The sequence below is a fragment of the Eublepharis macularius genome, chromosome 8 (genome assembly GCF_028583425.1).
Source record: "Eublepharis macularius isolate TG4126 chromosome 8, MPM_Emac_v1.0, whole genome shotgun sequence".
Classification (NCBI taxonomy): domain Eukaryota; kingdom Metazoa; phylum Chordata; class Lepidosauria; order Squamata; family Eublepharidae; genus Eublepharis; species Eublepharis macularius.
Window position 1 is genome coordinate 24,616,085 of NC_072797.1, and position 14,696 is coordinate 24,630,780.

General features: G+C 43.9%; 1 protein-coding gene across 5 annotated transcripts in view; it reads right to left on the reverse strand.

Annotated features, from left to right (window-relative positions):
* Positions 1-10,112: 10,112 nt before the first annotated feature.
* The window catches only part of FYB1 (FYN binding protein 1), a 74,407-nt gene continuing 69,823 nt past the window's right edge, over positions 10,113-14,696 (reverse strand). For all 5 annotated transcript variants that reach the window (XM_054987104.1, XM_054987102.1, XM_054987103.1 and 2 more), the window contains one exon: positions 10,113-14,623. In XM_054987104.1, coding sequence (XP_054843079.1) covers positions 14,601-14,623 — 23 coding nt within the window. In that variant the 3' untranslated portion in view covers positions 10,113-14,600. The remainder of the gene's footprint in view (positions 14,624-14,696) is intronic.

Here is a 14,696-nt window from a genome sequence, read left to right on the forward strand (position 1 = left end):
CTCTCTCGCCTGCTTGCCTTTCCCTCAGCGGCGCTCCAACGCCCGCCTGACCGTTGTTAACGCCGCTGTCGCTCCCCTCAGCGGTCTCCCGGGTAGCGGAGGAGGCTCCTGAGGGGAAAGAGGGGCGGACGGGCAGGTGGCGAGCGACACCCAGCGCTGGGCAGGGAAGAGGGAGGCGGCCGTTCCTGAGGCGCCGGGGTCGAGCCAGCCGGGGCGAGGAGGCTGGGGCTGGCCAGAGCGCCTCCGCTGCCTGCGCCTCGCCCACGCTCCGCTCACGCCCGGGCTTTGCTCTTCCTATTGATTGGAAAGCATCGATAACGCCGTCTTTCTGCTAAGGACGCGCGCATCTTGTGCTGACTCACCAAAGCTTACACTAGGGGGAAAAAATGTTGCTAATTGTAGTGCTTAGACTTTCTCTAATTTCCCGCGAAGACAGTTTCTGGTAGTAGTCTGCAATAGAAAAAGCAGGAGTTGAGTCCAGCGGTAGGGAGACCAGCAAGATTTTGAAAGTGTGAGTTTTCGAGAGTCGAAGCTCCACATATTCAACATTTTCAGAGTAAAAGCTTTTGAGAGTCAAACCTCCATTCTTCAGATATTCAAAAAAGAATTAGTATAAACTTTCAAGAGTCAAAGATCCCTTTTCCTGATAGACAAGATTTTCAGAGTCGAAGAGTCCCTTCTTCAGAGTCCAATAATCCGAAGAAGGGAGTTTAGACTCTTGGGATGCTTATACCTTGAAAATCTAGTTGTCTCTAAAGTGTAACAGGACACAAATCCTGCCATAGTGGTTAGAGTAGCTGTGAGACCCAGCTTCAAATCTGCCATAAAAGCTTGCTGTGTGAACCCTCAGCCTAACCTACTTTGTAGGGTTGTTCATTAGGGTAAAATAGAGACAGGGACCATGATGTAATAACAACAACAAGAACCGATTTATATACCACCCTTCAGGACAACTTAATGCCCACTCAGAGTGGTTTACAAAGTATGCTATTATTATCCCCACAACAAAACACTCTGTGAGGTGGTTGGGGCTGAGAGAGCTCCAGAGAACTGTGACTAGCCCAAGGTCACCCCGCTGGCGGGGATTCAAACCCAGCTCTCAATGAGGGCAAATAATATTTAAAGGGCTACTGGACTGTATAGTTTAGCCAATAGCAATTTACAATAAAAATTAAAACAGCAGCCTGACAGAGAGTTTAAATAATAGGGAAAACTGTAGCCAGGTCTTTCCAACAATATTGTTCTCAACAGTTATGCCATAGAAAACTCTAGAAAATAAAAATGCGCTTGTGTTCTTTTGAAAAGCAAGGGCAGCTTCATCCATTTTGACAAGTCATTCTGAAGTTTGGATTCTCAACAGAGAATGCCCTAGTTCTGGCTGTTGTGGAACAAACAGAAAGTCACAGTCCTTGTACACCATGCACATAATTGACAGTTACATCTTGGGCTGGACATAGGCTGGCTGGCTTGTCCAAAGACATACACTGGGAACCATAGACTCATGCCTCTGGTCACACCCAAGCTTTATAAAGTACCCAGAACAGGAGGGGAAAAATCAATCCTCAGCAAAGCTGTTAAAACAGCTGGTAAAGACATTCCTTCCCTGTCACATCTCTGTCATACCCACACAGCTCATTGCTCACATGGACCCTTTTACTTGGACCCATTTATTCATATACTGCTTCATCACACATAACCCTTATATACTTCAAATACTAGTCCTATCTTTCATGTTGGGGCCCATTTTACACAAACATTTATCTTCACACTTGGAAAGCTAATAGGGATGTATGCATACTTTTAACTTCTATGCAATTGGAATGTTTGTAAGCATTCCATGACAACACAGTTCAGTCAATAAGCACAGAGCTTTCATTTCAGTCAACCCCAATCAGAACTGTTACAGCCAATAGCTACAAAGGTTTCAAACGTTGCAGGAAAGCATAATCCCATATGAACCTCCCGGATCCTTAAGATGTGTGAGTGGTCTTCAGAAGGAATACTTTATGAGGTTTTTCTGCATTGTCTGTCTTTGGGGACACAACATGATCTGACAATCAGTGTGCGAGATCTTTATCTTCTGATGGCATCTGTAGGTTCATTAGTTGCAGCATAGCCCATGTATGTTAGGATTATGACTTTAAATCATTACCATATATGACGAAGAGCTGCCCAGCATTTAAAAAAAATTGAAAGCTTTGTGAAATGTAGCGTGCTATACATACAGCGCAAAAAGAAGCACTTAAAACATATTGAAACTACCAAATTCAATCCACAGCTTTAATGTATAACAGTAGGCACAAAGTTTCACACTTCTAAGGGTGTGGTTTTACTCTGAAAAGTGACTGGTTTTTCTTTGAAAAATGTCTATCTGCTTCCTGTTTATACTCAGAATATTTTTTGCCTGAGTACAGTAAAGCAACAGTTTTTTTTTTAATATACAGAGTCATAGCAGCTAAAATACACAGACATTTGTTTCTTCAGGTAACTGAAGACTGTTTGGAAAAAAATACTCACTGCCAGGGCTAATTCTCTAGCCAAGCCCCCTGAGCAACTCAAGACTTACTTATTTTTATTTACTTAATTTTATTTACATCATTTATACCCCATCTTTCTCCCTAGTGGGGACCCAAAGCATCTTATATCATTCTGTCCTCCATTTTATCTTCTCAACAACCCTGAGAGGTAGAAAAATAGCAAAGAGTCCAGTAGCACCTTTAAGACAAACCAACTTTATTGTAGCATAAGCTTTCAAGAGCCATAGCTGTCTTTGTCAGATGCATGAGAGAGAGCTGTGGCTCTCGAAAGCTTATGCTACAATAAAGGTCGTTAGTCTTAAAGGTGGTACTGCAGTGCAGACTAACATGGCTAACTCCTCTGGACCTGCGAGGTAGGTTAGCCTGTATGTGTGACTGGCCCAGGGTCACACAGTAACTTTCCATGGTAGAGTAGGGATTCAACCCTGGGTCTCCCAGATCCTAGTCTAACACTGTAACCACTGCAGTACTGCAGGGATTTAATATTCTCTCAGAGCGGGACCACAAGTGACGCCTAACACAGGTTGGACACTAGTCAGCTTCCCTCAAGTTTTGATGGGAAATGTAGGCATCCTGGTCTCGCAGCTTCGCTCTCTGACTGCTGTCCAATGGACTTTTCAACTGTCACTTGTCCAACATTCCGCCAAGCTGCCTACATTTCCCATCAAAACTTGAGGGAAGCTGGCAAGTGTCCAACCTGTGTCAGGCGTCACTTGTGGTCCCACTCTCAGTCATCGGCATTATGGGAAGAGACAGGTATTGCCTCTTAGACTGCCAGCTGGACTTGAGCGCCACCTTGCTTGAGGCAAAAAAATACCTTGAATCGGTCACTGCTTGTGATAATGTTATTCACCCTGCTTTTATTTGGAGGCAACACATTTTTTAGGTAGATTTCATGATGTTTCCAAAACCTGTAAAATCCATTCGACCTGTGATGACTCAGGATGGATACGGCTGTACCTTAAAGAAGACTCATTGAGGTGTCACAATGTTTCTGACATAATTTTGAGAAAACTGAATGCAGACTAAATTCAGGCTCCCATGCTTCAGGCAGACTACCTTGCTTTTATTATTTTTTTTAACACAGGTTTATCTGATTTAAGATTTCTTTGCTGAATCATCATCATCATCATCATCATCATCATCATCATCATCATCATCATCATTAAACACTAAATTTTTACAGGGTTGAAAAGCTGTTCACAGGTAAGGGAGGAGATGAGTTCATAACTTTACAAGTTCCCAGCCAATCAGCACAGTGCACAGAGATTTCCTGCCTATGAATGTACCAAATCAGTTTCCTCTGAGTACAGCAAAGGGGAGAAGATTGAATGTATGAACAACATATAGTGAGTGCACTCCCACATCAGCCTCACCCACCAAAGTACATTCCGTTTTGGATACCACTACAGTAGGACAAAAGAAATGTGTGTGCATGGGAAATGAAGCCTCTCTTAATCCACTTTCAGCTTGCTTAAAAAACTATTGTAATCTCCAACTATTTTGGTTGATTAATATATGCACAGAAGGGGTCCTAGATCTAGCAAGAGAGCAAATGGGAGGGGCAGATATGAATTACCTAGAAGGTAAAAACAGATGATTTATTATTTATTTATTTAAAACATTCATTAGCTGCCTTTCCACCCAAAAAAAAAAGCTTGGCAGCTTACAGCAGAAAATATAAATTAACAAAACAACAGTTTCTACAGCATGAAACAAATAATAATTAAAATATAAACAACCGAAATGATTAAAAAACAGGTGTTAAAATCACAATATAAAATACATCTAAAAAGCTATCCTAAATAAAATAGTCTTGAGCTGCTTCCTGAAGCTAGAGAGTGAGGGGGCCAAGCAAACCTCCCTGGAGAGATTGTTCCACAATTGTGAGACTCCCACCAAAAGGGCCTTCTTCCGTGTACCCACCAACTGAGCTTCTTTGGTTGCTGGGCCAGGCAGGAGGGCCTCTCCCTGTGATCTTAAGTCCTAGGCAGTAATATATGGGAGAAGATGGCCCTTCAGACAACCCCATCCCAAACCATGTAGGGCTTTATGTGATAGAACTAATTCCTTGAATTGGACTTGAGTGTGGATTGGTAGCCAGTGTAGTTGTTACAATATTGGGGTCACATGTTCCTGATAGCGGGCGCGGACTAGCAGTCTAGCTGCAACATTCTGCGCTAGCTGCAGCTTCTGAACCAATTTCAAGGGTAGCCCCAACTCAAGCACATTGCAATAGTCTAGTGGAGTTGTAACAAAGGCATAGATCACAGTGGCAAGGTCTGACTGAACCAGGAATGAATGTAGCTGATGCACCACTCAAAGCATGTCTAAATTCACTCTGAGGGCCAAGCTACACATGACGAATGACACTTGAACGGCAAGTGGATTGAGTGGAGGGCAAGTGAACAGGGAGAAATACACTTGCCATTCAAGTGTCATTCGTCATGTGTAGCTTGGCCCTCAGTCACCATGGCCACCTGACTTTCTAAGGTGACTGCTGTGTCAAGCAGTAGTCCCAAGCTGCAAACCTGACTTTTCAAGGAGAATGTAACCCCATCTAAGTCCGAGGAGATGTCACATTGCTGGTCAGCCTTTCTACTAACCCAGAGAACCTCTTTATTGCCAGGATTAAGTTTCAGCTTGTTCACCATCATCCAGCCAATTACTGACTCGAAGCACTGATTCAGAACAACAAGAGCATCCTTGGAATTACATGGAAAAGAAAGGTAGAACTGAGTATCAGCCACATATTGGTGGCACCACAGCCCAAACCTCCCAATGACCTCTTCCAGTGACTTTATGTAAATATTAAACAACATGGGGGGTAATATCGAGCCCTTTTATTTATTTATTTTGTATCTGCATGACTTCTGATATATGTTGGCTGTTGTTTGTCTTTGTATGTATCGATACAAAGACAAACTGCACAGATTAGTCCATGAGTTCTCCTCAGGGTATGAGCACACAAGTAATGAGGCTACATTTTTTGGGAGGGGGAAACCTATTTACAAGGGCCGTTTTCACACTACTAACCTGCTTCTGTAACGTTGCGAAACATCGCGCAAAAACCGCGGAAGATAGCGTCTTCTTGCAAGAGTTTTGCACATTGTCACGCAAAACTCTTGCGATATCGTGCAAAACTCTCGCGAGAAGACACTATCTTCTGTGTTTTTTGCACGACGTTTCGCAACGTTACAGAAGCAGGTTAGTAGTGTGAAAATGGCCAAGATTTATAGGGCCATATAAAGACAAACATGAGCCAACACATATCAGAAGTCGTGCAGATACAAAAAACTAAAACTGGCTTACACTGTTTAAGACTTTACACAGTCTTTAAATGGTGTCAACTTACAATTGAGAGCAAACCTCAGTGTAGTGTAAGCTACAGATGCATATCTCTCCCAGCGTAGATTTGGGCCTACTCTCCGAGGTCCCTGATCTGACCATTGACTCCATAGGTCAGTGGCCATGGAGTAGAACAGGAATCCCCCAGTACCGCCTTCTGAGAACAGGTACCCTGGAAGGGCTTGAACCACCGTGCCCCTTAGTGCCAAGGCTGAAAGGGGTGACTCATCAGGATACCGTGGCAGATGGAACTGAGAGATCCAGCAGGACTAGCAGGGTCACACTTCCCCAGTCTCATTCCAGGTAGAGGTCATCACCCAAGGTGACCAATATGGTCTCTGTTCCAAATCCAAGCCTGAAGCCAGATCGGAACGGATCCAGAAAATCAGTCTTTTTCAAGAGCCCCTGGAGCTGAGAAGCAACCACCAGTTCTAACACTTTGCTCAAGAATGGAAGATTGGAGGCTGGCTGGAAGTTCTCCAGCATAGTAGGACTTAGGGCAAGTATTTTCAGCACAGGCTGATTTACTGCCTTCTTGAACGTGGGTGGAACAATTGAGCACAGGTTGTTCTCAAGATAACAACAGAAAGACTCTATGTTTAGCCGTTACTTGTTGAGTGAAAGAAGGATCCTGAAGAACTGTTACTAATAATGTTTATTTACTTTACTACTTCTGTCATTTGTAATTATTGTTTGTTTGGGTGATGGCCGAAACAAAACAAATGGCTTGTTTTGAGGGGGTACTGGAGAGAGAGAGCTATAAAACAGGACTGGGAGGGGCACAGCCCCCTATTTACTATGTTTCAAAGGTGCTGCTCCCTATTCTGCTAGACTTGTACTCGCAAAGAATATTTTCTATGAGGAGGCATTCAAAAACAGCATGCTCTGCACACATCTTGATCAGCTGCGGCCCATTCGATCATCTCATTTAGTTCCAAATGTAGACCAAACCTATGTTAACTTTCTCAAGATGGAAGCACAGTCGTGGTCATCAAAAGGGCGTGCAGCAGGAAGTAGTCAAATCACTGTATATTCCTGAGATTTCTTTTATGATGGATTCTCATTACACCTGAAGTACTCATTCTAAGACCACTTTTTATGCTAGTCTTTACGAGACCATGATGTCTTTATGTTGGACCAGTGAGCATTTTTTGGAATTTTGAGAAGGTGTAGTAGATGCCACAACAAAATGGCTACTCTCAGGGCTGGGGAGACCTATCATTAAACGTTGAGAGATGCCAAGCCACCTCATATCATGGAGGCAAATGTTTCCACATAGTTGTACACTGCTGACACAAAACCTCCTGGGGTCTTCTGAAGCACCGCATACTTCACTGAAGTGGAGGACAGCCAGGACTAGCTCTTTGCTTTGATGAAGAGGTACTTGGGGGGGGGGGACCAGAAACACACTGGGGAGTGCTATGCCATCCACAGACACCACTTTGGGCATCATTGGTCTTAGCCATAAAAGAGATCTGGTCCCTCCAAGGTACTTCCCAGGGATGTTACATGACTGTACTCAAACCCCTTTCCAGGCCTGTGGCTTTCTGGGATGCTTAAGCAGAGAAAGGAAGGGCAAGACAGAACTGCGGGCTTCTCACTCACTCACTCTTTGGACCCTTTACTTGACATCTGGCCCTCATCTGCTGTGGTGACATCCTAGGGAAACTGCAAGAAATGAAGGAAGTCGCTACTTCACTGCTCTCCTTCTATTGGTTGGATCCAGTCTTCACTGTTTCCTCACCTGCCATTCGTTGCTGGTCTCCAAAATGTAGTATGTAGTTTGCCACTGACCTGGCTTTATAGGAGCAATCTCTGCTGAGACTAAATACTCTATAAATATATGCAGCTCATTCGATCTTGTGACTTGACTGCTTCCATTTCTGTGGGTGGTAAGGCAGCACAGAAATGTTTGAAATAAATTTCTGATGCTGGTCTTTACTGATTAGTATCTGTATCTGCCAAACTCTGATTTTGTGCCTTTTCTCTTTCAGGCGGCATTGCCATATAGGCTAACAACAACAACAACAACAACAACAACATTTGATTTATTTACCACCCTTCAGGACAACTTAATGCCTGCTCAGAGCAGTTTAAAAAGTATGTTATGCAAGTGGTCGGCCTGGCCTCCGCCATTTTAATAGCAGTTTTATATATGGTTGCTTGTGATATTAAAGATGTTCAGGCCTCTGGAGTTAATATGGCTGTGGTATTGCCACTAGAGAGCCTCTAACAGTTGCTGAGTCCTACCCGGGAGAACCTGGCATGCATGGAATGCTGCACAGGAATGCGGAGTGATTAAGAGGTGATTGGATTTGCAGTCCCACCAGCCCCACAGGAGCCCAGTGCAACAAAGGCCTCGCAGAGTCATCCCCACTTAACACGTTCCTTTCCCTTCTTCCGTGATGAGATCTCCTGTCCATGATTGAGGAGCTAATCAAATGATATTCATAAATGGTTGTTGTGGGTTTTCCGGGCTGTATTGCCGTGGTCTTGGCATTGTAGTTCCTGATGTTTCGCCAGCAGCTGTGGCTGGCATCTTTAGAGGTGTAGCACCAAAAGACAGAGATCTCTCAGTGTCACAGCGTGGAAACTGAGAGATCTCTGTCTTTTGGTGCTACGCCTCTGAAGATGCCAGCCACAGCTGCTGGCGAAACGTCAGGAACTACAATGCCAAGACCACGGCAATACAGCCCAGAAAACCCACAACAACCATCGTTCTCCGGCCGTGAAAGCCTTCGACAATACATCGATATTCATAAATTTATACAGTTGTCCCTGGGAAAGTACAGTCCCCACCTAAAAACCATCCACTTAGCTCTGGTGGAATCCACTAACAAACTATCCCTTTTGTGCAGTACTAGAACATGTTCTGCATTTGCTTTCACACACCCCGGCAGCTACCAATCAAGGTGATCAACCCTTTTGTCAAACCCAGAACTGACCATTGGAGCCTTTGTTCTAACGGCTAGGTGGGCTCTTCTACCTCAGGGCACATTTTACCTATAAAGGTAGAGCCTTGGCCTCATTCAAATTGTGCAAGCTCCCAGGATGCTGCTCCCTTAGGGTCACTTCCCTAAGCCTTTCTCTCTCTTTGGATCCAAAGCACTGTTCCCTTGAGGTTTGCCCTGAGCCTCTTGCTCCCTTGGCTGAGGATGCTGGACGTTTGGAGCTCTCCCTCCACAGACTGGACCCCCTCTTCAGATGTCAGGAACGCATACATCCCTGCCATTAATGTCTATGTGTTTTGCTGGCTATACTGAATTACTGCTGTTTTGGTTTGCAACTTCTACTGAGTTATTAATGTGCACTGTATTGGACGGAGGAGGCTTTGGTTATCAGTTATAAATACGTACTTTCATTTTTAACCAGATGTGTAATGAAACATGTAACTATTCTCACAGATAAAAATGACCTAACACTGTGCTGTGTCTAAAATGCTCTTATCAGTTCTCACATAGCTCTGGGATGTTCACGCCAGAATGCAACGGACCCCAGGGCGGGAAAATCTACCTATATCTAGTTAGTCTCTGTTTGAATGATCACTTCTGCCAATGACTGTCTTAAAGACCTTGTACTGATAGATCCTTAATAAAGTTACCTTAACCAAGACACTTGCATACTTGCTTGTATGCAAGGGATTTTGGGATTGAGCTGCCAAGGACTGACACATCAGGATAGGTAGATATACTTACTCCCTCTCTCTATTCCCAATTTCTGGCTAAGCTTCCTAGGACTCTGTGTGTATGTGTTATTTTACCCCACCCCACCCCGTAACTCTGAGTGTATGTGCATGCAGCTTTGTTCTTTAATAAAAATTGTTGTTTGATGTTAAGCACCAGCCTCGTTTGTTATAAAGGGAAGGGACCCCATAGAAGTTGCTGATAGATCCCTGTGGTTACCGGCCTCTTGCATAGCCATTCTTCTTGCTTGCTTATTCCCCCCAAAATCATTTTATTGCAAGGAGACCAGTTCCGGTAACAGTTATTATTATCCCCACAACAGTCACCCTGTGAGGTGGGTGGGGCTGAGAGAGCTCCGTAGAGCTGTGACTGACCCAAGGTCAGTCAGCTGGCTTCAAGTGGAGGAGTGGGGAATCAAACCCGGTTCTCCAGATTAGAGTCCCGTGCTCTTAACCACTACACCAAACTGGCTCTCTAGAAGAAGCAATAGGCTAAACATGGTAAGGGCACATGTCTGGGGCAAAGAAATCCATAAGCAGATTGCTACAGTTGATAAAACCCATAAGACCTTTAATGTTTTCTGGATCACAACACATCTGAGAAAGAAATCTACAGAAAATAAAAACACAGAAATAATCTCCTGACAACTCTGTTGAATAAAAATGTACTTTGTATAGCTTAGTCAAGGGTTTCAGTGAACTAATATCTCAGAATACAGTGTATGAAATAAAAACCTCGTTTTACAATACATAAATTACATTCATGATGGTTTAATTAAGAAGACAAGAAACAATGAACAGAAGCTTTTATCAACTGATTGCCATTATAGAACTGTTTAATTTCTACAAAATTTCTAAGGTCTTCTACACATGTACTCTTAGACAGAGCAATATTATACCTGCAAATAGGTTCTGAGTGTGTGGTTCCAAATCAGGTACAGCAGCTACAGATGTGCACAAATAGAAATCTGGGCATGAAAATACATAGGTTGGAAGCTGCTTTATACTGATTCAAATCATTAGTCCACCAAGGTCAGTATTGTCAGCTCTGATGGCCAGTGACTTTCCAGGATCTCAGGAAGCGGTCCTTCACATCATCTGCTATCGGATCCTGGAGATGCTGTGGTTTGTACCTGGGACTTCCTACATGCCAAGCAGATGCTCTTCCACTGAACTATGGCTCCTCCTCAAATAAATCAGTGATTGTGCTGATCAGCCATTTGGACAGATGAGAAGGGAAGTTGGATTTATTCTGTCCCTGCTACAGCCTCTCCTTAATAGTCGATCCACGCTATAGTTGATTAACTGTCAGAGTTGTATACACATGTGCACCTGCCCATTTATTCTTGAAACCTTGTTATTTGAAATATATTATGGAGTGTTCATTGTCACCCCAAATAGCTTGGTATTATCAGTTGAATAATTTAATGGGAATCTTTCCTGCACGGTACCAAAAAAATTCACAATGATTTTATGCAAGGACAGTCTTTAGCACTGATGAAAGCTTATAACAGAGATAGGCAGGTGGAAAGTTGGGTTTTAATATTTTAAAGTTTCTTCAGTCAGGATAACCGCATGCTAACCTTCCCAAGGACATCTGAAATTTTTAATAGTAAACAATTCCCTTCAAAATGCTTGCTGTTAGTTTTACTGGGAAGGAAGAGATAGATCAAAGGGAAAGAGATGGTGTGTGGGTCATAGCAGAGAGGTCTCCAATTTATTCCTATGTATCGGGGGTAGGGTTGCCAGCCTCCAGGTAGTGGCTGGAGATTTCCCGGAATTACAACTGGTCTCCAGGCCACAGAGATCATTTCACCTGGAGAAAATGGCTACTTTGGGGGTGGACTCTATGGAATTATGCCATGCCAAGGTCCTTTCCCTCCCCAAACCCCACTTTCTCCAGGTTTCTCCAGGAATTTTCCAACTTGGAGCTGGCAACCCTAATTGAGGGTGATTTTTATTTGGTACCTGCTCCTGGAAAATCTTTTTATTTTGCCTTTGGCGGAATATTGGGAATGGTTTTTAAAATGCTACTCATTTTCCCAGTTTCATTTCCTATTTCTATAAGTTAAATCTATGAAAGAGACAGAGATGCAACACGTGTACATCTAGTAAACTTACATGCACATATTGCAAACAAAATGCCACCCCATTTAAGTTGTTGAATGTGTTTGAATTGAAACTGCTCAACAATAAGTAATGACACAGCCAGAGTTTGGAATGGGAAAGTTCAGAATGAGTGATTCCGCACACGTTGGATAATGTACTTTCAATGCACTTTATCAATCGTTTGAGGTGGATTTTTTATTCCGCTCATGAAAATATCCGTTCCAAATGATCTATAAAGAGGATTGGAAGTACATTATCCAACATGTGCAGAATCACTCAATATGAACTTTCTCAGTTCTAAACTTTCATGCTAATTATGATCGGAGCCCAAACTTCTATGAACTTTGGGCTCTGTTTGTAGTTGGCTCAGCTCTAAGTCCAGCATTAAACTTCCCTTGATAAAACTGCCCCTTCCTTTTCCTGCTGAAATGTAATCTGGCAGTAGTGGTGGTAATCAGAAGGGCTGCTGCTGCTGCCTTGCATTAGACAGTAGCAGCATTACAAGTGCCAAGACCAGCATCAAAGACATCAGGGTCTCTAGGAACAGAGATTCCCCAGGGCACCCCCCTAAGCCTCAAATATTTTAGGAAACTACCAGCAATATTACTGAAGTTTGTAATTCCATGGGTTGCGCTAGAAATCTCAGCAACTTGTAAAGCTTACCTTATTATGGCCCTCTAAATTCTTCTATAGTTTGGATTTTCCTCTGAGGCAGAGATGAACTCTCCCCTTCCCTCTGGCTACTATGCTAGTTGGTATCATTATTATCTTCTCTCTGCCCTTCATCTCCAGAGCCTAGAATGCTGCTGTTCACATTCTGGGCACATGGGGAGATCTCTATAACCTGAGAGGGCTAAGACGCCAGCAGCAACAGGAATCATCAGATAAGAAGGTTAGAGGAACCACAAATTGGGGCAGGCAATCTGCCCCCAATCTGCGCCAAGCCTGGGACAATTCTTCCATCCCTAGAAACAGGGCTAGTCCCAGGTTTTGGGGTCCCTGGGCAGAAAGTGCTCAGCACCCCCATGCCCACTACTAGCCCTCCTTCTTGCCTTCCCACCCACATAACCTGTATGTGGCATCCTTCCTTTGCCCACCACCTGCTATCACAGCTGCCCACACTGTCTGCACGCCCATTCCCCACTGGTGCAGGGTTATGGGTGCAGCTAGAAGTGCCACTGCCATGGCCACCAGGAATGCTGATGCTGTGTGCACCGCTCCCAAGCCCTTCTCCAGCAGTGCTAGGCAGCATGTGCAGCTGGAAGTAGAAGTCAAACATCACTCACGAGCAGGGAGTGGAAGGGCGTGAGTGCATGCATCAGAGGAGATGCGTGAGTAGAGGGTCAGCAGCAGTGAGCCCCACCAGAAGCCACAGGCCTTGGCAGCTGCCCCACTTCACCATGTGCTGACACCGGCCCTGCTTAGAAACTACATTTCCCAGCAGTTTTGGGGGGCCTACAACACTGCTGCTGTTTAATCAAGGTGGCTGCCTGCTGAGGCATGTAGAGGCTTTGGAAGACTAGAAGTGTTAAGTTAGTCTGAGAGCACAACAAAAACAATTTCAAGGCTGGGTCAAAGATCAGCTCTGTAGAAATTAAGTTCAAGGGTAAGCAGAAGTGAAGTAAAGGTTAGGCCTGAGACCATGATCCAGAGCAGACAAATGAAAACAGCCAGAGATCAAGACTTAACAGTTTAGCGATTGCTTAGGCTGAAGGGCACAGTCCAGCTTTATATATCCAGGGCTGTTTCCACACGTCTCTCCCGTCCCCTCCAGAAAAATGGCGCAAAATTTCATAGTGCAATTTTCCATCATGAATTTGCTTCATGGTGCATTTTCTGATGTCATTGCGCCATGAAGCAAAGTCATATCGGGAAATCATGCCATGAAGGCGCATTGTTCTGTAATTTTTGCGCCATTTTTCGGGAGGGGGAGAAGATGTGTGGAAACGGCCCAGGCTAGATCTTACTGGACCTTCCAGTCAGTTGATCTTTGCAGCTCTCATCGAATCCCTCAAGGCAAACTGTACTTCCTCTACTCTCTAGGGTAGGTTGAACCAGTCATGGCCCTGGCTCTGATGGGGAACAGAGCGGGGCTCTGCCGCTGCTGGCCCCAGGTTTGAGGTTTGAGCTCCCACAGCACTTGGCAGCAGTTTTTTCTCATTGGCACTGTCAGTGGTTATGTTTGGTTAGGTTAGGGGGAAGCATAGTGGGAAGTTTGCAGTTTTGGATGTGGGGAGAGGAGGTCTTCAGGCCTCCGGATCATGCTCAGAGGAGGACGTTTCCTGATCAAGGTAAGATCTGCCGCTCGGTCAGAAGAGGCCCATAGAAATGAACTAACAGAGACACAATTTGTATCAATATCAGACCAACTTGTTTTGTGTGAATTGACCCCAGGAATGCTTACCCTTCACTGTTAAAAAGTACAACTGAATCCATTGTCTCGTCAAATATTAAGTTTACAAAACAAAAAAATGGTTACCATCTCCTTCAGAAACCAGGACACACTACAGAAGAATAAACGAGCAGATACAAAGAGGTGAAACGGGCGGGATTGTGTTTGCATGCCTTATGCCTCAGACCTCTGATTTGACAACAGGAGTATTAAAAATACCCCAAAACCTTGATTTTTCATATGTGAAATGTTTGTCAGTGCACCCTTAGTAAAAGAAACAGTTTGCAAAAAGAAAACCCGATAATTACCCCATTGATTTATCAGTTTCCTACTCTGTATCAACTGGATATGGAAATGGTTCAGTGTCTTGGACACAATCAAGAAAAACAGGGGCACAGCTCATGCCTCCATTGGGAGACCTGCCATGTAGTTTGGAAACAGGATTTACCAGTGTGAGTAATAAAGGGTCTCCCTGGCACCAGCCTGCTGGATATTCAGAGAAGATGGTATTCATGTTGGAAGAAAACTGCAGTTAATCATTATCATATATGCAATCTAGAGGAGCAAAAAGAAAAAAAAATCATTATTGTATTTTGACAATTTCTTACATATTGTAAATAAAAACAGA